At 48.5% G+C, this 23,260-nt stretch overlaps 1 protein-coding gene across 1 annotated transcript in view; it reads right to left on the bottom strand.

Annotated features, from left to right (window-relative positions):
- Window positions 1–774: 774 nt before the first annotated feature.
- The window catches only part of LOC122929084 (ubiquitin-like modifier-activating enzyme 1), a 38,512-nt gene continuing 16,026 nt past the window's right edge, over window positions 775–23,260 (bottom strand). The window contains 26 exon segments of the mRNA XM_044282538.1: window positions 775–1,670; window positions 2,739–2,839; window positions 3,040–3,141; window positions 3,224–3,415; window positions 3,775–3,867; window positions 5,079–5,113; window positions 5,116–5,166; window positions 6,296–6,485; window positions 6,568–6,642; window positions 6,732–6,927; window positions 10,787–10,851; window positions 12,147–12,343; window positions 13,267–13,432; window positions 14,166–14,321; window positions 14,454–14,534; window positions 14,938–15,048; window positions 15,126–15,302; window positions 15,390–15,536; window positions 15,622–15,719; window positions 15,816–15,948; window positions 16,221–16,311; window positions 16,821–16,927; window positions 18,029–18,163; window positions 18,247–18,415; window positions 19,344–19,402; window positions 19,489–19,602. Coding sequence (XP_044138473.1) covers window positions 1,535–1,670; window positions 2,739–2,839; window positions 3,040–3,141; window positions 3,224–3,415; window positions 3,775–3,867; window positions 5,079–5,113; window positions 5,116–5,166; window positions 6,296–6,485; window positions 6,568–6,642; window positions 6,732–6,927; window positions 10,787–10,851; window positions 12,147–12,343; window positions 13,267–13,432; window positions 14,166–14,321; window positions 14,454–14,534; window positions 14,938–15,048; window positions 15,126–15,302; window positions 15,390–15,536; window positions 15,622–15,719; window positions 15,816–15,948; window positions 16,221–16,311; window positions 16,821–16,927; window positions 18,029–18,163; window positions 18,247–18,415; window positions 19,344–19,402; window positions 19,489–19,602 — 3,177 coding nt within the window. The 3' untranslated portion in view covers window positions 775–1,534.

Genomic DNA, 23,260 nt, shown 5'->3' with positions numbered 1-23,260 from the left:
TTTCCATTCAGAACGCATTAGAGCAAAACTGATGCATTTTGGACTCTTGTGAGAGCCCTGAACCGATATCTCAAACGGAAACATAATGTATGTACACAGTGACTGCACCAGCAGAATAGTGAATGCAGCTCTGGAGTATAATACAGGATGTAACGCCGGATCAGTACAGGATAAGTAATGTATGTACACAGTGACTGCTACCAGCAGAATAGCGAGTGCAGCTCTGGAGTATAATACAGGATGTAACTCAGGATCAGTACATGATAAGTAATGTATGTGCACAGTGACTGCATCCAGCAGAATAGTGAGTGCAGCTCTGGAGTATAATACAGGATGTAACTCAGGATCAGTACAGGATAAGTATGTATGTACACAGTGACTGCCAGCAGCAGAATAGTGAGTGCAGCTCTGGAGTATAATACAGGATGTACCTCAGGATCAGTACAGGATAAGTAATGTAATGTATGTACACAGTGACTGCACCAGCAGAATAGTGAGTGCAGCTCTGGAGTATAATACAGGATGTAACTCAGGATCAGTACATGATAAGTAATGTATGTGCACAGTGACTCCACCAGCAGAATAGTGAGTGCAGCTCTGGAGTATAATACAGGATGTAACTCAGGATCAGTACAGGATAAGTAATGTATGCACACAGTGACCCCAGCAGCAGAATAGTGAGTGCAGCTCTGGAGTATGATCTAGGACTGGTAGACGATGTAAGGCATTTATATATGGTGCTGATATATAAAGAAGAGATCGATGTGTCAGAAATTAATTCCTTTCTTTTTTTTATTATTTTTTTCAGATTTCAAACACAGTATAAAGAGACATTTCTACAAGAACAGCAGTACTGTATTTCTCATTACACTAAAGCTCTATCTCACTGCTCTTCAGCCCTCAGGTCACCGGCGTGGTCTGGATGTTGTGGGCAAGGCAAAAAGAAAAGAAAAATTTATGGTATGCTCCCCATGCAGCTGGTCTTACACGTGAGGGCACAGACGTCTCCAGCTTAATTCCCAACAACCAATAACCCTCCTTCCAGCAGATGGCGCCACATGCGGCAGGTGCACTAAACGACTAGCGGTACAAATACATGGAGCAGGAAATGTCATCGGCGGCTGGAGCCTCTCGGAAAGAATGGCTGAGGAGACTGGACAGGTTTGGGAGGGGGAGTTTGGGAGTAAGCACCTCTAAAGGGGTGTTGGAGTGCAGGCGAGAGGACAGGGTGCTGGTTAGTTGGATCTAAGTGTTAAAAATGGTCATGTACAGAAAATGATCACAAACATCACATGATACCAGACAGGTGATAGGATTACATTAAGATGAGTCGTGCACCCCCCCTTAGTCATGTTCCCTTCACCACACTGAAGGGTTAATAGCAGTAGAAGAGTCAAACTCCCAAAACTTTTTTTTTTTCCTTTTTTAATTCCTTAAAATTCACCCCCCGCCCCCCCAAAATCCTGTGCCCATTTCCGATCTGCTCCAGCTATCCCTTCCCCAACGTGCACTGCAGCTGGAGATCTGGTGGCCCTCAACGGATAGTGTAGCGGACATAGGGGACCTCCACATCCCCTCCGTCGTCGTCATTGCAGCAGAGCTCGAACACTAGAGCTTTCACGTGTCTCCCGATCTTCTTCCTGGAAACCTTTGTGACAATTTCGGTCATCCTGCAAGAGAAGAGATACCACAGAGTCACATACAAGTCAGGAAAGCCCTCACCCAGCAATCGGCCGATTCTCGGGACCCCGCCCCCAGCATTCGGCCGATTCTCGGGACCCCGCCCCCAGCATTCGGCCGATTCTCGGGACCCCGCCCCCAGCATTCGGCCGATTCTCGGGACCCCGCCCCCAGCATTCGGCCGATTCTCGGGACCCCGCCCCCAGCATTCGGCCGATTCTCGGGACCCCGCCCCCAGCATTCGGCCGATTCTCGGGACCCCGCCCCCAGCATTCGGCCGATTCTCGGGATCGACTTGTTGAAGCTACCAGCCACCCCTAGAAGCTGCTTTCAACATGAACTTGAGTTATACGGATGCACCAAGTCTAATAGGGAGGAATTCGAAGACGACCTTGTCGCCTCCGTTTAAGCAGGACCAGGCACATGTCTGTTTTATCAACTACTTGCATCCTCTATGTAACAATTCCGGAGCATTTATTCCTCTAGTCTGTGTTGTGCCATGCCTGCTAGAAGTAATGAATGAATTGCTAGCAGTAAGGTCCAAATAGGTGTTACCTGTTGGGGAAGGGGGGAGTCCCTGCACAGTCTGACAGACTGTGCAGGGACACATCCCCAACTGGTAACTCCCATCTAGACCAAAGTACTAGAAATGCACTCCTAACTTCTAGCAGAAAATGTATTCAAAGACCTGTGCCTCCTCTATATGGCGGCTTATGAAACCTCTTAAACCCCCCCCCCCCCAATCTCTGATTTACGTCAGAAAAGCTTTGCAAAGTAGATCATGGTTTGTCCGGTCCAAGGTCCCCGAGCGGTCAGCTGTACGGGAAGTTGTGTTCCCTTCCCCTGAAGCGCCACCACAGGGGAAATTAAACATTACATGGTGCCCAGTGTCACGCACTGACGCTGCGGCGTCCTCCAGAGAGACGGACGCTGTTCGTAGTTGCTCTAAGCTCTGGCCAACAGAGGAGAGCGTGTTGTATAAACTCCGACTGCTCTAGCTCAGGCCCCCCCCCACCAGCTAAAATCATGAAGAAGAAGAAATGGTGGAGGATACTAACGGGAGTTCGAGACGTTCCTTCAGCTTGGCGGCTTGCATGAAGAAGGAGTAGAGCATGGATACTCCCTGCGACAACATTGTGATCTCCAGTTTATGTTCATCCTGCAAACAATAAAACATACCAGGTTTATACATCACCAGCTAGTTAATCAGTGACAGCTAGTCACCCAAGCAGATGACATGGGCAAACTCATGTCTCCCTCACCGCGGGTAACAAAATCGGGAGGCCAAACAAATGACCGCAGCGCTAGGGGACCGTCTGTGGCACCTCGAAATGTCACTTCTACTCCAGGGAGGCTTACCTTAAAATAGTCCAAAAACTGTTTCAGCGTCATCTCCTCACCGTTGTCCTGGATGCCCTTGACTTCAAACCGGTCCCAGAGAGTCCATTCATGATCGTAGTACTGGAAAAAGATCACACCGGTGCTTAGTGAAGCTCAACGAGAAAGGAAAACGCAGAGTTAATGACGTCGGGCGGCAACTCACCTTGTGCTTCGGTGCTGCGATGGGCTCGGAGAAGCCAAAGAAGGGCAGGGCCAAGTTCATGAAGCCGTTCTTGAAGGACTCGATCTTCTTGTGTCCTTGAACAATCTTGTAGAGCTCCAAACACACGAGGCCGACCACTGCCGCTGTGGTGGTGGCGATTGCGGGAATGATCTTGCCTGCTATCAGCTTGCTCTGCAAAAGGCAGGAGAGGGCTGCAATCAAGGGCAGAACGTAACCCAACCCCGCAGCTCATGCTTTGCCGTTGCAGCTTCATCTTCAAACTGTCCTACTACTAGTCTACAAGCTATAGGGGCCCCAACAGTGTTACTAGACCAGATGCACCAGAAATCACCTTCATGTCGAATGTGACCACGCAGAGCACCTCTGATGGTGGATGTTTGGCGCACGCACTTGGAAAGCTCTTGGCATATCCTTCAAACTGTATCCGGTTTACCTCCAGTCGATGCCATGCGAGTGCGCTCCTCACTGATATTAGGAAAGGACACTAGACCCATGACAGAAGTGAAGCGCCTTCACACGAGAGCACCTACCTTGTGACGGTCCGCAGGTGGGATGTCATAATTTTCGGCTCGCAAGTTAGAAGCTGCCACAATGAAGTCCATATGAAAGTTTGTGTCATCATCCTATAAGACAGACATTAATTATGAAGGAGCCGGTACTAAGAGGGCGGAATGTGACAGCACCATAAGGCTTCACGCTCACGATGCATCCGTTTTTGCTGTCTGCAAATTGCAGTTCCACAAAACACGAATATAGTCCATGTGCACCCTGCATTTATCCTCCTGCGTGTTCTGCCCCATGTTAGAAATGCCAATGTGCGCTTTTTTTTTGCGGGGCTGTGAAACAGGCATACACTGCACAAAAACGTAGACCGGATGCAGACCAAAAATATGGTCGTCTACATGAGGCCTAATCCTAATTATTTGTGGTGTAGGGGGATCGGCCCTTGCCCTTTACCTTGTCCAGAGATGTCATTTAAAGCAGTTTTCCTCATCTCAGACAATGAGGGCATATGGCTAGGATAAGCCCCCATTGTCTGAGAGGTGCGAGTCCCAGAGGTGAAGGAGGGTTTCGTAAATGCAGTCGGCAAAGTGAAGGAGGGTGCACCGCGTATGCGCAACTGCCCTACATTCATTTCTATGGTGGCTGCTCCCAAAATAGCCGAGCACTGGCTTGGCTATTTCCGTTGGGCCCATAGAAGTGAATGGAAGCTGTGGTCGTGCATTTGGGGATTCTGAAAAATAGCCAAGCAGCACGCTTAGCTATTTTCGGCAGGCCAATAGGAATGCGTGGTGGTGGCCGGACACGGCACTGCCTGCCACCACTTTGCCGGCTGCGTTACAAGAAGTGGGACCCCCACCGATCAGCAATATGCCCCCAATGTGTGAGATGGGAATACCCCTTTAAAAAGGTAGAAAACAGCTTCAAAAGTTCTGTCTCCCTATGGAGGACCTCGGGAATCCATGCCTTCCAGACAGGCCATCAATTAGGTGGCTTGATTATACATGCAGGAGGGGGCCAGCGATTTGTAAAATCTCAGCGCCATGCTTGGGGTAAACTGTCAGATCGGCGGCATGCTCACTTGGCAGCAAGATCCCTACACCACACAGGTTTTGTGCTGGATTCATCCACAGGGGAAATACTCAGATGCATCTGGACAAACCCGAATGTCTTTTCCGCCTGTGGCTGCGAGAGCGCTCAGCACTTGCTAAGTGAGCGGGGTCCCAGTAGCGGGATAGCCCATCATCAGCTGATTGTTACGAGACCCTTCTAATAAAACAGGATTGTCCAAACTGAACAGCCCCTTTAAAGCCAACGTCTGGGATTACTTTACCTTTTCAAAATCGATGGGATACATTTTGAAACCAGAAGACACTCTGGCGTAGGGAGACTCTGCTTCAGCTCCTCTAGGCGGCTGTCGTCTACGAAACAAATCACCCAGTTAGGTCACCAGTTGCGTTGTTCATCTCTCTAAGGTTTCTCATAATGAAGCCATTAACCTCTTGATGGCATCTCTTTATAGACTGCACCTGCTCCGGTGCTGCACTCCCGGAGCCTGAACGGCTTCCCTGTGCCGAGATCAGGGAAGCCATTGGCTTGTGTTAATAGCAGGGGTCTATGAAGAGTTCTATGCTGTTACAGCTGTAGTTCTTATGGAGGCCTGCAGGTGGCAGGGCCATACACTACAATGCTAATTCACTGCAGTGCAAGGGAGAAGCGATCTGAAAATTGCATATTTAAGCCCCCCAGGGGGCTTAAAAAATATATATAATAATTCTAATAACCCACCTTTCCCCATATATATATATAAAAAAAAAATAATAAAAAAAATTGCAGCAATGCCCCAAAACGCATTAAAGGGGTTCTGCACTCATTTAACTGATGATCTATCCTCTGGATAGATCATCAGCTTCTGATCGGCGGGGGTCCGACACCCAGGACCCCCGCCGATCAGCTGTTTGAGAAGGCAGCAGCGCCGTGGCCTTCTCACTGTTTACCGCCGGCCCACTGCCGTCACGACTAGTATCAACTAGAGTGGGCGCGGCTAAGCTCCATTCAAGGGAACAGAGTTTAGCCGCGCCTACGCTAGTTGATACTAGTCGTGACGTCAGTGGGCCGGCGGTAAACAGTGAGAAGGCCGCGGCGCTGCTGGAGCGCCGCTGCCTTCTCAAACAGCTGATCGGCGGGGGTCCCGGGTGTCGGACCCCCGCCGATCATCAGTTAAATGAAAGTGCAGAACCCCTTTAACTATCACACTATAATCGTATTGAAATGAAAAACTATATAAAATGTGGTTATTGTAATTGTAAAAGCAAAACCCATAAAACTGTCACATTTGTTTCTTTCCTATTCCCCTCCATTTGGAATTATTTTCCAGCTTCCCACCATCCTGCATGCGATATTAAACGGTGCCACTAGAAAAGTACAAGTTGTCCCTCAAAAAAACAAGCCCTCAAGTGGCTATGAGAACGAACACGGAATATCGGCATGTCCTCAAAAGGGTTAATACACCCCCCCCCCCCCCCCTTGCATAAAAATAAAACCTCATACCCAGGGAGGCGTGTGCATTCTGCATCTCTTGGTCAGATACGTGGATTTTTACTCCGGATTTGGGGGTGAACTCTATCACTTTGATAGATTTGAGGAGGTCCAAGACGGCAGCTCTGTCTGTGGATCCAGCAATACCATAGGATTGTGCAAAGAGGTTAGCAGCTGCGAGGACATAATCCAAGTGCAAGGGCTGTGAAGGTAACACGGAGAGCATAAGTCACCCTTATACACCCCACCGCAGAAACATCCAGACGGAAGACGGAAGCACTTACCACGTTCCCATCGTAGGTCAGGGGGTGAGGACATCTTTTGGGGCCAGACCAGAAGGGTGTACCAGTAGAGGTCAGCTAAAAAACAAAAACAAAACCCAGGTGTCGCTACCGATTTTCCAGCGTCCAGTATTTTGATAAGGAGCGCATGGTCAACGTCTGCTCACCTGTTCCGGAGGGAAGTTGTGCAGCAGCTGTCGGATGTTGTTGGAGTACTGGGTATGCCAGTGATTACAGGCCCAGGTCAAGCATTCTGTCCAGCTCTTGGGCCGGTCGGTTATTAGGCTTTTGTGCACAGCTTCAATCACCTCTAAGGGCTGAGAGCCGGGCAGCTTCAAAGTCCTCTCCATGAATTTTGGGTCCCTGAGGACCAATACGAACAGTCATTAAAAACAAGCAGTAAAATCAAAATGAGAAAAAAAAACCTAGTGCAGGGTCTGAAGGGGTGGAGCGCGACAACGATGCAATAAGCATTTGGGGTACCATTTCTCACTGTGGAGTTGGGGTATGGTGCCCACCAGACCCCCATCAATGGCCTCTCACCTACCAAACCCTGCTCCGTACTGACAAGGGGCAAAAAGCCTGCAGTTGGTTATCTTTTCCTTTTTGAGACGGCTCACGATTTTGCTAATTTCCTAAGACTACTTTCACACTCTCGTTTGGTGCGGATCCGTCATGGATCTGCACAGACGGATCCGTTCAGACAATACAACCGTCTGCATCCGTTCAGAACGGATCCGTTTGTATTATCTTTAACATAGCCAAGTCGGATCAGTCTTGAACACCATTGAAAGTCAGTGGAGGACGGATCCGTTTTCTATTGTGCCAGATTGTGTCATAGAAAATGGATCCGTCCCCATTGACTTAGTTGTGTTCAAAATAATAGCAGTGTGTTTAATAAAGCTCCAAATCCTTCTAATAGCTTCTATTTCCATCCACACAGATGCATTGGGAACACTACACATTCTGTTCCAAATCAAAACATGAAGAAAAATGTATCAAATTTGTGTTGTTCCTCTAAAAAAAAAAAAAAAAATTAAGAAAAGTGAATATTAGGGTACTTTCACACTAGCGTTTTTCTTTTCCGGCATACAGTTCCGTCACAGGGGCTCTATACCGGAAAAGAACTGATCAGGCATATCCCCATGCATTCTGAATAGAGAGTAATCCGTTCAGGATGCATCAAGATGTCTTCAGTTCAGTCATTTTGACTGATCAGGCAAAAGAAAACCGTAGCATGCTACGGTTTTATCTCCGGCGAAAAAAAACTGAAGACTTGCCTGAATGCCGGATCCGGCATTTTTTTCCCATAGGAATGTATTAGTGCCGGATCCGGCATTCAAAATACCGGATTGCCGGATCCGTCCTTCCGGTCTGCGCATGCGCAGACCTTTAAAAGTGAGGGAAAAAAAAAAAAAAACGGATCCGTTTTGCCTGATGACACCGTAAAAACGGATCCGGTATTGCAATGCATTGCAATGCATTTTTCTGACTGATCAGGCATTTTTCAGACTGATCAGGATCCTGATCAGTCTGAAAAATGCCTGATCAGTCAGAAAAAATGACATCCGTTTGCATACAGTTTGCCTGATCAGGCAGTCAGTTCAGGCAACGGAACTGCCTGCCGGAATCAAACAACGCAAGTGTGAAAGTACCCTTAGACTGTTCAAAATAATAGCAGTGCTGGTCTTCTTTACAAACAGACATTCATTATATAAACGGAGAAATGTCTGAGGATTTCCTTTCCTCTGAATCCCGTCACTAATACTCAGTTGTATACCCGCCGTCTCTGAGACCTGCTGGACGTCTGTGCCGCTCGGAGTCACCACCTTCTGCCCCTGTGACCAGGTTCTCCAGCCCCGGAGGATCGGACTACTTTCCACAGTTCTTCTCCATTTCTTGGTTTTGCCTCAGAAACGTCATTTTTGATGTCGCCCCAGAAGTTTTCTATTGGATTAAGATCCGGGGATCGGGCCGGCCGCTCCATGACGTCAGTCTTGTTGGTCTGGAACCGAGATGTTGCCCGTTTACTGGTGTGTTGGGGTCGTTGTCTTGTTGGAACACCCATGTCAAGGGCATTTCCTCTTCAGCATAAGGCAGCAGGACCTCTTCCAGTATTCTGATGGATTCAGACTGATCCATGATCCCTGGTCTGCGATAAATAGGCCCAACACCGTAGTCTGAGACACATCCCCATATCATGATGCTGGTCCACCATGCTTTACTGTCTTCACCGTGTACTGGGGCTGAATTCAGTGTTTGGGGGTCGTCTGACAAACTGTCTCCGGCCACTAGACCCAAAAAGAACAATCTCACTTCCATCAGTCCACACAATGTCTCTTCAGGCCGTCAATGTGCTCTTTGGCAGATTGTAAGCTCTTCAGCACATGTCTTGTTTCCAGCAGTGGGACTTTGCGGGGGCTTCCTGCAGATCGCTCGGCCTCACATCGGCGTCTGCTCAGTGTAACAGGACTCACAGGGAACTTTACACCTTCTTTCATCTTCCTGGAGCCGATTGCTGGCCGAGTCCTTGCCATTTTGGCTATTCTTCTATCCATTCGAATGACAGTTTTTCCCTTTCTTCCACGTCTTTCAGGATTTGGTCGCCATTTTAGCTGAGCAGCCGATCATTTTCGGCACTTTATATGTTTTCCCCTCTCCAATCAACTTTTTAAAGGGTTTCTCCCACCAGAAATACAGTTATGTAGCTGACTGACATTAGCGATGCGCTCATGTCAGCACTACATAACTGTATGTTTCTGACATTCTTCCCTGCAGCTGTTTTTGTAAAATAAGCACTTTTATTATATGCTAATGAGCCTCTAGGTGCTATGTGGGCGTAAAATCAGCACCTAGAGGCTCCGTCCACTCACGCTTTATCCCGCCCAGGTCCCCTGTTCTGCCCGCCCCTCTTGATTGATGTCACTGTTCCCTGCATCGCAGACGAAATCCCGCGCCGTTTACTATTGTATTTGGCGCATGCGCAGTAAATGAATGATGCGCTCCTGGTGCCGGATTCCTCACTGCGCCTACTACGTCACAGTGAGAAAGTCAGCATCAGGAGAGTGGCCTTTACTCACTGCGCCTGCGCCGAATACAGAAGTGAACGGCACAGGCGCGGGATTTAGTCTGCGATGCAGGGAACAGTGACATCAATCAAGAGGAGCGGGGCGGGCAGAACAGGCGACCTGGGCGGGATAAAGCGTGAGTGGACGGAGCCTCTAGGTGCTGATTTTACGCCCACATAGCACCTAGAGGCTCATTAGCATATTATAAAAGTGCTTATTTTACAAAAAACAGCTGCAGGGCAGAAACATACTGTAATGTAGTGCCGACATTAGCGCATCGCTAATGTCAGTCAGCTACATGACTTTTTCTGGTGGGAGAAACCCTTTAATCAAGGTACGCTGTTCTTCTGAACAATGTCTGGAACGACCCATTTTCCTCAGAATTTCAGAGAGAAATGCACTGTAACCAGCATGTACAGCATTTGCTGCCTTCCTTCCTGAAATAAGGGCAATAATTGCAACCCGTTCTTCAAAGAATAAATGACCTCACTCATTGAAGTCCACCATGCTATTATTTTGAACAAGTGATTAATTTACACAGAATCAGCAGCATGCATGTCATGCCTTTCTATTACTCTACTACAACTGCTAGTAAATTATTTGCCATGTAGACAAAGCATTTCTACCAAAAACAGAGATTGATCAGGTTAGTGATGTCTGACTGCTATTATTTTCAACACAACTGTACATTATGTGTCAGAATGGATCCGTTTGGCTCAGTTTCGCCGGACGGACACCAAAACGCTGCAAGCGGAACGGAGCCAAACTGATGCATTCTGAGCGGATCCTTTTCCATTCAGAATGCATTAGGGCAAAACTGATCCGTTTTGGACCGCTTGTGAGAGCCCTGAACGGATCTCATAAACAGAAAGCCAAAATGCGAGTGTGAAAGTAGCCCAAGTCATGTTGCAGGGTCTTGGCCATTGGTTGGCTACTCCCACTAGGTGGCACTAGAGTTTTTTTCCTAGGCGAGAGCCAATATGAAAAGCAGTAGGCACAACACTACAGATTAGTCATGCCTTTAGAACAAAAAAAAACAAAAACACATCAAACGACAGGCAGAGAATAAATCTGGCTTCAGCAGGAAAATGGCAGTCACTCACCGCACCCTTACCAAGGAGAGAAGAAAAAAAAAGAAGAAGATTGCAACTCACGTTAAATACTGATTGACATTTTCTGCTGGTTGCTTGAAGAGTCCCTCAAATTCATCCCGAGCCCACTGAAAACCAAACACAGAAGACATGGTCAATTCCAAGTACTAATCCACCTCCATTCACCTCACACAATCGCACCATGTGGTCGCACCCTTACAATAATTTCTCTAATGGGAGATTTCTCTAATGGCGGGCATTGAGCATTTTGAGTGGATCCAGCAGGAAGGAGAAGTATCTTAAAGGGGATGTCCTACTGGTCAAACAGGTCATCAATATCAGACTGGAGGGGGGTCTGACACCTGGGATCCCCGCCGATCAGCTGTTTGACGAGTAGATGGCGCGCTCTATGTATGGAGCGCTGCTTTCTCTTGTTACTCCATGCGTTGTCTCCTGTGGAGCGGCAGCGCAGTGCAATTACAAATACTCGCCCCATTCAAGTGAAAGGAGCGAGTGCTCGTCATTACACTGCACTTCCGAGACATCACCTAGTGTAATGACCAGGAAGAAGCATTCCTCATCAAACAGATCTGCAGGGGGTCCTGGGAGTCAGATATTGATGATCTATCCTGAGGACAGGTCATCAATATAAAATCACTGCACATACCCTTTAAGTCCTTTTTATTTTAAAGTCCTTTTGAATCTACCTCTGGCTAAAATGCATGAAAATTCACTGTCTTTTTACCAAAAAAGCTGTGTATGAACCCAGCCCTACTAAGAATTAGGCAGACACATCTATACACTTTATTTCACCTCTGCCGTCACATTTCCTAAGGGGGTCCAAATGTGGCCTGTGATGAAGCAGTCACATAGCTACTGCTCGTGTGTACTTAGAGGAGTTGTCCTCCGATTCAAAGACAAAGGTTTGATAATTGGGGTCCTACCTACCAGGAAAACAGGGACCCCAGAGGTCCCGAAGTAGAATGGAGACAGGTGTAGATTCGTGACCATCTTTTCATTCAACTTCTGTCTGGATGCACAGGCCGCCTAATCAGGTAGACTGAGGAGGGGCAGGACGAGTCCTAATAGCTGCAAGTCTCTGAGGCAGTTTTTTGGGACAGACTGGGGTCCACTTCCCAGCAGCCCTGCCGATCAGCTGCGGCTTCTTTGTGATGTCACGTTTAACCCTTCTCATGTCCTTTATGCAGCCCAGTCCCATTCAAGTGAAGGGAACTGACCAGCAATACCAAGTACAACCACCATATACTGCATGGCGCTGTGCTTGGTACATGATGCAGAGGCCGTAGGCTGATCGTCCTGGGTGCTGGGAATCGTACCCCAACAATGATGTATTTTCCCAAAGAGCAGACCAGGGCCATTACATATAAAACAGTTTCCCGCAGCCACGCCTCTATCGAATTACCTGTAAGGTATGTTCAATGGCATTGGGGAAGTTTTTCAGGGTACATATAGGTATGGACTTTTCTGGGGGGTCCTGGCTTGAGCTGTAGGACTCTGTGAGGAAAGGTATCACAACTTGGACATTCCCTTTGGTTCCTAAAGTTCCAGATTCCAGAAGTGGCTTACGGTAGTACACACAACGGCGGTCCATGTACATCCCTACAGACACAAAATACAGAGAAGTTAGTCATGCCGTCGGTTTGAGGACTGAACTAAATGGTTTAACGCAACTTCTAGTCGCTCCAGCCCCAGAAATACTAGCCCCTATTCAGAGGTAATTCTTTACTAGGATACAGGCATTGCCAAAATAACCAATTAATTTTGCGCCAGAGCAGGCGGGTCTAACCGTGCACTGCCCCCGCCTCTTGTATGTAAAGTGACATTTAGTCATTAGTGGTCTAAACCAATATTCATGACAGATCTTTAAAAGGGGGTTTTCTGAGACTTATATACTGATGATCTATACTCTGGATAGGTCATCAGTATCTGATCGGTGGGGGCCCGACACCTAGAAGCCCGCAGTGGCGCTCCTGTGAGTGCCGTTCATCGGTCACATGTATTAGGAGCCGCTCAGCCTCATAGAAGTGAATGGGGCTGAGCTACGATACCAAGCGTGGCCACTACACAATGTAGGACACTGTGCTTGGTGAGCACGGACAAGGCAGCAGCGTCGGTGCCTTCTCAAACGGCTGATCGGCAGAGATCCCGGGTGTCGGACCCCCACCAATCAGGTACTGATGACCTACCCAGAGGACAGGTTATAAGTTATACAATCCTGGAAAACGTATCGATCCAGAGAGGCAACAAAACTGCCGTATACTAGTAACTGTGTTGGCCCTGCAACTGTAAGGGTCATTCAAATAAAGGCAGAGATACAAGTCTGTCACAAAGAAAGATCCCTTTAAGTGACATCACCTCTCATGCACTACTGCCTACCATAGAAAGGCATCCTAATCTCAAGGTTGTCTATTCAAAACACATGCGTCCTAATTCAATACTGCAGCCTCTCTGCCTACCAGTTGCATCCACGACTCATCTAGAAAATAGGTGCGCTGCCTCTGTATTCCCTGCTGTCTACTTACTGGCATCCACGTTGTCAAGTGCATTGGTCACACCATCAAGCGCTTCAAAGAAATCGTCATCGTAAACCTTCTCGGTGTCTGTGCCCACACGATTCTGGTGTCCTATGACATTCAAGTTTGGGTTCATCTGTTTCACTGCTGCAGCTGCAGTTTCGGATTTCATTTTCTGCAACATGACAGGAAATAACAAGAAGTCAGCCGACTGGAAACCAAATGAGATTCTATGCACTCCACTAGCCCCCTCCCGTACACACGAATGCTCGCCTCAGCCAAGGGTGCATGTGTCTGCAGTGGGAAAAAGGGGGAGAAGCAGCAGGCAGACTCCTCTGGTGGTAGCCCGTCCCTATGAGGACAAGGGATTCGGCAAATTGAAACCCAACAAGCCCGACACTTCTGCCCCCTCAGACATCTGCCAAAATGGACAGGTTTTTTGTTTTTTTTAAAGGAGGTTTTGCCCCTTTTGAGAGATATTGGTGGGATATCGTTAGGATATGCCACCAAAGTGTGCAGGATCTACACCCATCACCAGAACAGGACCCCCAAAGTGAGTGGAGAGCAGCCGTGTATGTGCATCGCCCTAACATTAATTTCTATGACATGGCCACAAATAGCCGAGAGCTGGTTTGGCCATCTCCAGCAGTCCTATAGAAGTGAATGGAGTGGTGCCCCCCTCCATTCAGTTCCATGTGACTTCTGAAAATAGCTGAGCACGCTCCCGTTGAAATTTATGGAGAGCATGCCGCTCATGAATGGTACATGCTCCTTCAATTAGGCGGCACGTTCTTGAGATAGGCGCGGGTCCCAGAGGTAGGACCTGCATCTGACATTGGTGGCATATCCTAGCGACATAGGAATACCCCCTTTAACCCTCTGACAAGCATCAGTAATGCAGCACTCACCGTAACATCCCAGGATCTGAAGAGGAACTGTCTGTTCAGATTGGATTTTTCTATGGTGTCCATGTCTGTCACAATGACCTCACCGCCTTGTCCAGCCCCCAGGCCTATCATGGCAAAGTTTTTCAGCAGCTCACAGCCAATGGCGCCAGCACCAACCTGCATAGGAAGAACCAACACCAATATCACTTCCATTTATGTCCCGCAGCAATAAAATAATACACTAATCAGCCCAGTGGGCCATCTGTGTCCTCCGTAACTGAGGGGAGAAAAAGAAGGCATGGCACCTACCAAAAAGTACTTCTGTTTGCCAATTTTCTCCTGAAAGTCGGATCCAAAAACGGCAATCTGCCCATCATACCGAGATTTTTTCTGTCGGGGGGAGTGAAATCAGAATGTGTATTAGTAGGCTGAAGGCATAAGGCGCCTTTCACACAAGCGGGTCCCAACGCATTGGACTCACAGCGCGTGCCACGGAGAGCACCCGTCCTGAACTCCGGAGCACTATAATTATATAGATTTATGATGCTAAGCAACCCTTACAGTTCTGGAAGGTATTGGATAACACTGACAGCATTATGTCAGTGTTATACAATACATTCCAGAACTCTAAGTGTTACATACCATCATAAATCAATAAAATGCTATGGGACCCCTGCAGTGCCGGAAGGGCAGGACGGGTGATGTTGCATACTCACAGCTGTGAGTCTGGAGCGCGACACTCGTCTTGAAGGGGCTTAATAAAATAAAAATAAAAAATGAGGAGAGCACTTACCGGACTGCAGATCTCCTCGTTCAGTAGCGAATCTTCATTTTCTTCAGGCAAGCATTCTAGGGCATCAAAGTACAACCACTGCATGACTGGCATGAACTTCCCTGACAAAGCCTGCAGAGAGAAAGACCATCAGTACAACCAACCAGAGCATAACGACACGCAGGCAGCCTGCTGGATGTGTGCAGTACCTTCATGGCTTCCTGTGCCACCAAACCTCCAATGAAGGCATTCACAGGGGCAAGATTTCCGGTGGCCTGGAAAGACAGCTTCTTCAGAAGGCTTTCCTTCAGCTCCTCCTGCTTTGCAGATCCGGATGATTTCTCGTTGATCTCTTTGGTTAGGGTCAGAAACTCTTTAGCATCAGTCTGTCACCAATACAAAGATCATTATAAAATAAAATAAAAATGGGGTCATTACAAAACTCCCCAACCTTGAATGTAAAAGACCCTGACCTCACTGCGTGGCTTTGGAAGGCGACCATTCTTCTTCTGGAAGGCGTGCAGACCCTGGAAGCCCAGGTGCAACTGGGATGGATGATCAAACTTGGCGAAGTCTGTAATAAGAAATTCGGGTTCCTGGAGGGACTCCTTTAAGGGTTTCTAGACAAAAGACGACAATAAAACACGTAGGATATATTTACTGAAGCAGGAAGAGAATATGTCCGACTACAGGTCTGACACTTACAAAGCTGATTTTTTTCGGCATCTTTACTTGGCTGACAATGCCCCCACGGACGTAGTCTGTGAACTTGGTTGTGTCGCAGATGCTGAAGGTGTATGGTCCTGCAGGGAAAGAACAGGGATGATGCAACTCGCAGACACACAAGCATTTAGGGACACGTTACTGCGATACAGGAGACGTATGAAGGACGATCATACCTAGCACTTTGATTTCCACAGGATTATGGTTGTTGAGCTCCGTCATGCCTTGTAATTCAGTGAAGGTTACATGATCGCCGGTTTCAAAGCCGTGCCGAGCCTCATCCAGACAGGTGACCACGCCGGGGTTATCCTAAGAAAACACACCCCATCGTATCAAACTTTAATGATCACTAAACACACAAACGTGGCTCTAATGGCCGCCTCCTCTCCGTGTGTAAAGCAATTCTCTAAAGTACGCCTCCGTAAAGCAATACAGTCATATGCACCGGGATCTGTTCATGGCACATATGCCATGTGAATTCAGGCTGTTATTCTGTGCAGCACTGAGGACGGGTCTTTCGGTAGATTTGGGGGAATACAAATTCTAATTTACAACAACCAGAACCCCCAAGGTTTTCATACCTTTGTAATCATAGAAATCATGGCACTTAAGGGCTGCTCTCCATTGGGGTCCAGGACGACCATATCATCACCAAAGTCACAGAACAGCTGCCTGCAATGGGGAAAACCCAGAAATATTCAGTACAGAAAATGACAGTAAACTCTGCAGAGTCCTGCTACAGTAAAACTCCTTTAGAGCAGGCCGCAGACATGCTATCCTCTGGATAGGTCATCAGTATCTGGGGTCCGAGAACCAGGCCGCCACCGATCAGATGTTTGAGAAGGCACTCTGGCGCTCACAGCCTTCTCAGCTCACCAAGCACAGCACTGTCCATAGTATAGAGGCCGTGCTTGGTATCGCAGTTCAGCCCCGTTCACTTCTATGAGGCTGAGCTGCGCCTAGGCCATGTGACTAATGAACGTGATGTGCCTAGGGTGTAGGACCCCCCACCGATCAGATAGTGATGGCCTATCTAGAGGGTAGGTTAGTTTAAAAATTCCCCCCCCCCCCCCCCCAAAAAAAAACTTTAAAAGGGTATTTCCCAGCCAAAGGCTGGAATGCGTTTGGCTAGAATACAGAAAATACATTCACTGGCTGCAGCATAAGCAATAAGCGCTCACCCGAACAAACCCCTGGTGTCGGCCACAATGAACTTAATGCTGTGTCCATGGCAGTAGTCGCCTACTCGTAGCTGCTCGTCTAGTGTGGAATCAGTGAGAATCACAAGCTGAAGGAAAGACAGAAAAATAATGAGGCAAAGCACAAAATGGGAAAAGCAGGTTACAGAGGAAATCCTGACTGGACGTTCCGGAGCAACGTCTTAGCAGGATCCTGCCTGTCAGATCCACAGGGAAGTTACCATAAGCTCCAGCAGGTCCGAGTGGTTGGCACATGCCCCATGCCTGGGCACTGACAAGCTGTTTAGTGGGTGCAAATAAACCCCCAAAATCAGCATTGTTACTTCATGTGAAAGAAGCCCAAAATGTTAAGGCTATGGACACCCTCAGGGGTCCTTTTTGGGCTAAAAACATATTTTTAAAACCGGTCTTTATTAAAAATGTTCAGCCGTTTGTGAGATACAAGGGTTAACAAAAATAAATAAATCTGTCTATTTCCAGACTGTTGCTCCTGGGTTCCATCAGCTGACAGCTCATGTGCAGCTCTTATCTCTGATCCTCTGAAAATATCCTCAAATACTTATTTAAGCCATATTCTTATCTGAATGTTTGAGGTCAGGAGTTCAGAGACAATTACTAAACATGAGCCGTCAGCTAACGGAACTCGGGACTGATTTTTTTTTTTTAACCCTTGTATCTAAAAAAACGGCTAAACATTTTTAATGAAGACCAACTGAAATTATTTTTTAGCCCAAAATGAGTACAACGCAATCATGAAAAACTGCCCCAAATACGTCCATAGCCTTTAAAGGGTTATCCAGAGGGGCAAAGTATTTTTTTTATTTTAAAGGGCTCAAAATGGTTAAAAAAAAGTTTGCAAGACTGTATGTTCTCGCTCGATGCTCCCATTCCAGTGCTTACTGGGTCATGACAATCAGGAAATGGCAGTAAAGGCCGCTCAGGCACTTACTGGTGGAGGTGGACCAGTGACTGGATGAACCGGCCTTTCCTGCCTCAACATCAAGCCGGGAAGGAGACACCAGCGGCGAACTGGTAAGCGGCAGGAGATTGGCGAGGGTATCAATTATCTTAAATCACTCAGAGCACTCTGCCATGCTGGACAAGCCCTTTAAAAAGGTCCCCGTCCCATTCCCTTTTAACACCAGATATAAAACCCTTGAAGACCCACGTCGGCCCCTGGGCTACTCTACCTGGAAGTTGGAGAGGAATTCTTCAGTCAGGGGGCTGGTAGAGGCATGTATAGGCACATAGGTGTTCAGCTCGGCCAGTCTGGGGTGGGCTACTTCGGCTCGATTTTTGCCAACGTCTTCCTCACGGAGGTAAAACTGTAACATGAGAACACGATCAGTGATTGTGCGCGAGGAGGCCAATGTCCAGGAGCCGGGGGCGTCCACAGCAGTCTGCTGACCTGAGAAGAGAGGTCTCCCCACTTTGTGTCTGCCTGGTCATGGATGGTGACGGATTTGACTCCTCCCAGGATAACGTTCTTTGCAATCTCCACGCCGAGACCACCCATCCCTGAGATGAGAACATTGGCGTTCTGCATCCGCTTCATTGCCTCGTGGCCCAAGACATAGCTGAAAGATGCAAAAGATGTCAAATGGGGGGCCACACACGAAAAGAACAATCCTACATTTTTGCACTTACAGTTCTTACACCATAAGAACTCATCACTTATCTATAGGATAGACAGGGGCGGACTTTACCACCATGCGAACCAAAGAAAGAAAAACGTTTGGGGGGGGCCCCAGAGGTGAAGAGGTTGGCTGATAAAACAGACTTAAAGGGGTTGTGTCATTTGGGACTTTGACGGCATATTGCTAGGACATTCCATCAAGGTCAGATAGGTGCGGGTCCCATCTCTGAGACCCTCTCCTATCTCCAGAGGGGCCCCAAAAAGTGAAGGAAAGCACACTGGGGAGTTCTGAAAATAGCTGAGCAAACACTGTTTTCGGCAGTCCCACAGAAACTAATGGAGGGCGGCCGTACATGAGCGGTTGTTCACTTCGGGGTCCGGTTCTGGAGACAGCGATATGTCACCACCAATGTCTTAGATGAAACAACCCCTTTAAGGGCTGGTCGTACCGCCTGCCCATCTGATTCAGCGGCACAGGAGCCCAAGGGGGCCTTGATAGCTGTAGAGCAGTAGAAGAAGTGCCAAGGCTGCATTGCGGAGCAGAAGGTGAGGATCAGCGGTGCAAGGGGGGCTCCAAAAATGCCAAGTCGGCCCTTGAAAATAAGTGATAAGTATCTGACTGCTGGGACTCCCACCTCCATTGATCACTGTAATGGGGTCCAGGAGTGATCGCCATGAATGGTGGGTAAAAAGTTCTAATGATGGGACAACCCCTTTAGGTTAACCCTGTTTGACGTCCCTCCTCATACACTTGTGCCCCCCAGAACTACGAGCCTATACTATACCCCTGAGAAGATCGGCCTCCATGCACACAGCTCTACAACCACCCTACATGGTGACCGACCAGGCCCTGGTCGGCTCATACTCACAGCTGACGAGAGTAGAGCCCCTCATCGATCTCGGCTTCATTCCCGTTCCGAGCCATGCCCTGAAAGAAACGCATAAGGTTAGTACCGGGGGGGGGGGGGGGGAAGACTCGCTCCTGACCTTTAACCCCATCCTCCGGATGCTTACGTTGGCTGGCGCCGTCTGCTCTGTGCTCACAGAATTGGAGGAGGCGCAGTTTGAACCCGTCTTTGTATCAGATATGGCCACGCGACGCTTCTTAGACACCGGCGAGCTGGACATCTGTACGGAAAGCAGAGGAATCTGATTACAGGACAGCCGGGCGGACAGCAAACAATAACCCCCCCCCTCCTCCACGCAACAGCTGTGACCCCCCCCCCAAAAGATCAGTCATACGATAGTAACAGCGAAGGGGAAAGCGTCTTCCTCTTATTCAGAAGAAGCTCAGACATCACAAGTACCCTCATCATCAACTGACCATCGGGGGGAAAACATAGCTAGCCGCACATCTCCCCCGCGGCTAGATACGGGTGAGAAGCCGGGCATCTCTCTGCCACAGCCGATAGAAGGGGCTCATTCACCCCCTACCCCATAGTGTACGGACGCGGTCACACCAGTGCTAACGACCATGCAGACCTGAGGATGACGGGAGTATTCACAGGTAAATGCCTGATCTTTACCTGTCCGCAGTAAATCTCTAAGTCACTGCGCCCCCCTGGGGTCTGTTCAGACTTCGTTTGGTAGAAGGTAAAAATCTAGCATCTGTGATGTCACACGAGACACTTCGGGGGAGATTGGGGCCTTGAAAAAGGCTCAAGTGTAGAGCCGAAACGTTGCACCACCTGGGTGAATAAAGGTTTGCTTATTTTTATCCATTGGAGTGCCGCCTGTTTTTATGGATTTATACATTGGGGTAAGAAGCCTATTCCCCCTGGGACGGGCACCCTAACTTCGTCTTTGTTTTAAAGGATGAGGCAGCACTCCAAATGAAATGAAAAAAGTGGATCCTTTATTCCCCTCTGTGCAACGTCTCAATGCGGTCTTTTTTTCATTTCATTTGGAGTGCTGCTCATCCTTTGGATACTATACTCATCTATAGCCGTTTGAGCCTGCGGCTGAGAGGACTTGCACCCGTATCTCTGGTCTTGTGCTGCTGGGGCCCCCCCTTTTTTTATGCGCATGGACTGCCGGAGGACGTGCCTATTCATAAATTCAGCGCATCCTCAGACAGCGCAGGAGACTGCAAGACCGGCGCAGAAAGCAGTGGTCTTGATAAATCTAGATTCACACGACCGTTAAAAGGGGTTCTCCAGGACTACAAAGAAATGGCTGCTTTCTTCCAAAAACAGCACCGCACCTGTCCACAGGTTGTGACTGGCATTGCAGCTCAGTTACCAATCCTAAATGACCCAGGGCTAATTGTGTGGGGCTGTTCACACTATTCATCTACAATTAGCCTCCAACTTGTCACATTTGCCTCTACCTGTATCTAAAACTTCACTTATGTCGCTCCTAAAATCAATAGGGAGTAACTTAGGCTAGTTTCACACTAGCGTTCGTCGGTCCGCTTGTGAGCTCCGTTTGAAGGAGCTCACGAGCGGACCCGAACGCCTCCGTCCAGCCCTGATGCAGTCTGAATGGAGCGGATCCGCTCAGACTGCATCAGTCTGGCGGCGTTCAGCCTCCGCTCCGCTCGCCTCCGCACGGACAGGCGGACAGCTGAACGCTGCTTGCAGAGGCGAGCGGATCCGTTCAGACTTACAATGTAAGTCAATGGGAACGGATCCGCTTGAAGAGGTCACCATATGGCTCAATCTTCAAGCGGATCCGTCCCCCATTGACTTTACATTGAAAGTCTGAACGGATCCGCTCAGGCATCTTGCGCACTTAGAAAATTTTCTAAGTTATTAATGCAGGCGGATCCGTACTGAACGGAGCCTCCGTCTGCATTAATATGATCGGATCCGTTCAGAACGGATCCGATCAAGCGCTAGTGTGAAAGTAGCCTCAAAAGGGACCATTCATGTGCTTTGTTTCTTTTTAGTTCCCATACCGCAGAAACAATGTTGCAACTTGTTAAAGGGGGTTTTCAAGATATTAATACTGATGCCCGCTGCTCACAGGAGTGCTGGTGCGCGGATTGGCAGGGGTCGGACCCCCACTTGACCTATCTTGAGGATAGGCCATCAGCGTAAAATTTTTGGAAAACCCTTTTAAGTAATTACAATAATACATTTCAGAAATAAGTCCCCTAGCTCTCCGAGTCCGACGTAACACGTAGATAAAAAGTGCGGTGGAAGACGAAGTCCTTGAGCAGGAACAGAAGCCGAGACTAAAGCCTGTATTACACCTTCCGATTTTTTGGCGCTTGAACACTCGATAACGATCATCTGGCAGTGTAATGCTGACGCCGATTACTCAATGATCGATCACTGGGCAATCCAAATCAGATCACGGTGTCTAATAACGATCTGCCGGCGAGCGAGGGCATACTGAGGAGGAGATCGCTGCAGGCGATTGCCGGGAGGGAACGCTTCGCTCTCAACAATAATCTGTCTAATACACCCTTAAGTCTGGATACAAGCGCAGGGCTGCAGGTGGCGAGGCGCGAATTCTACCTGGGGGAACAAGCGAAGGGAGACTCAGTCCCCAGACGAGCGCGCCATCACCGGGAGCAGCCCTGACGGGTGGTGATCAGGGCGGCTAGATTCACCACTGACGGCAGGTAGAAGTAAGCCGGGTAAGCGAGACTGAGGAAAGGAACTCTACTGAGCGCGGCCACAAAACGAAGGCAATAAGACGCAGAAATGGCTGCCCCGACCCCTGAAGACGCCAGGTTATTGAGCGGCATTGGTTTTAGTGTAGCTAGAGGAGGGAAATAACCAGGAGAGAGAGATCTGTAGAGGAGCTGGAGGCAGGTAACAAGTGGCCGCAGGCTAGATCGGGATGTTAGGGCCGGCGCTTGCGCAATAAACGATTGGATGCTGAATGCTGTGCGCGGCGATTCGGGTGCACGGCGCAGGATTTCACACTTGAGAGGAGGTAATCAGAAGAACCTAGGGCGGGCCAGAGTGGCGAAAGGGGAGGGGTTTCAGATGTACAGCGGCGAGGGGACTGGGCACCCGCCGCTTGAACGCCGCCCCTGGGCACCTACCTAATTTGCATATAGAATAAAAGTGTTTTTTTTTAAAGAAAATAAGCGACGGACAGCTAAACAGTAAGTAGCACTCACATATGGGGACGTTAATGCTGATAATGGTGTTCGTGTTCTATAACGGTCAGTATAGGGGAAAGACTCCCTTTAAGGCTACTTTCGCACTCGCGTTATGTGCGGTTCAGTCACGGACGGATCCGTTCAGACAATACAACTGTCTGCATCTATTCAGAACGGATCCGGTTGCATTATCTTTAACATAGCCAAGACGGATCCGTCATGAACACCACTGAAAGTCAATGGAGGACGGATCAGTTTTCTATTGTGCCAGTGAAAACGGATCCGTCCCCATTGACTTACATTGTGTGCCAGGGCGGATCCGTTTGGCTCAGTTTCAATCAGGCGGACAGCAAAACGCTGCAGGCGGTATGGAGACTGATCGGAGGCAAACTGATGCATTCTGAGCGGATCCTTTTCCATTCAGAACGCATTAGGGCAAAACTGATCCGTTTTGGACGCTGGTGAGAGCCCTGAACGGATCTCAGAAACTGAAAGCCAAAACGCCAGCGTGAAAGTAGCCTAAGACAGAGACGTCGATACATTGAAATGGCGATATCTAGTCAGAGACTACATGTAGGTGAACGGGGCCGAGACACACAACCTGCCTATAGGAGAGGTCCTGTAAGGTGCCAGGCGGCTCTATCAGACTGGGTGTGACCAGCTGCGGCCAACACAATCCAGCGCAGGGGTGAATTCACACGGTGCAGATTCACAGCAGACTTTTGT

The sequence above is a fragment of the Bufo gargarizans genome, chromosome 2 (genome assembly GCF_014858855.1).
Source record: "Bufo gargarizans isolate SCDJY-AF-19 chromosome 2, ASM1485885v1, whole genome shotgun sequence".
In the NCBI taxonomy this organism is placed as follows: Eukaryota; Metazoa; Chordata; class Amphibia; order Anura; family Bufonidae; genus Bufo; species Bufo gargarizans.
This window is presented reverse-complemented; position numbering and strand designations above follow the sequence as displayed.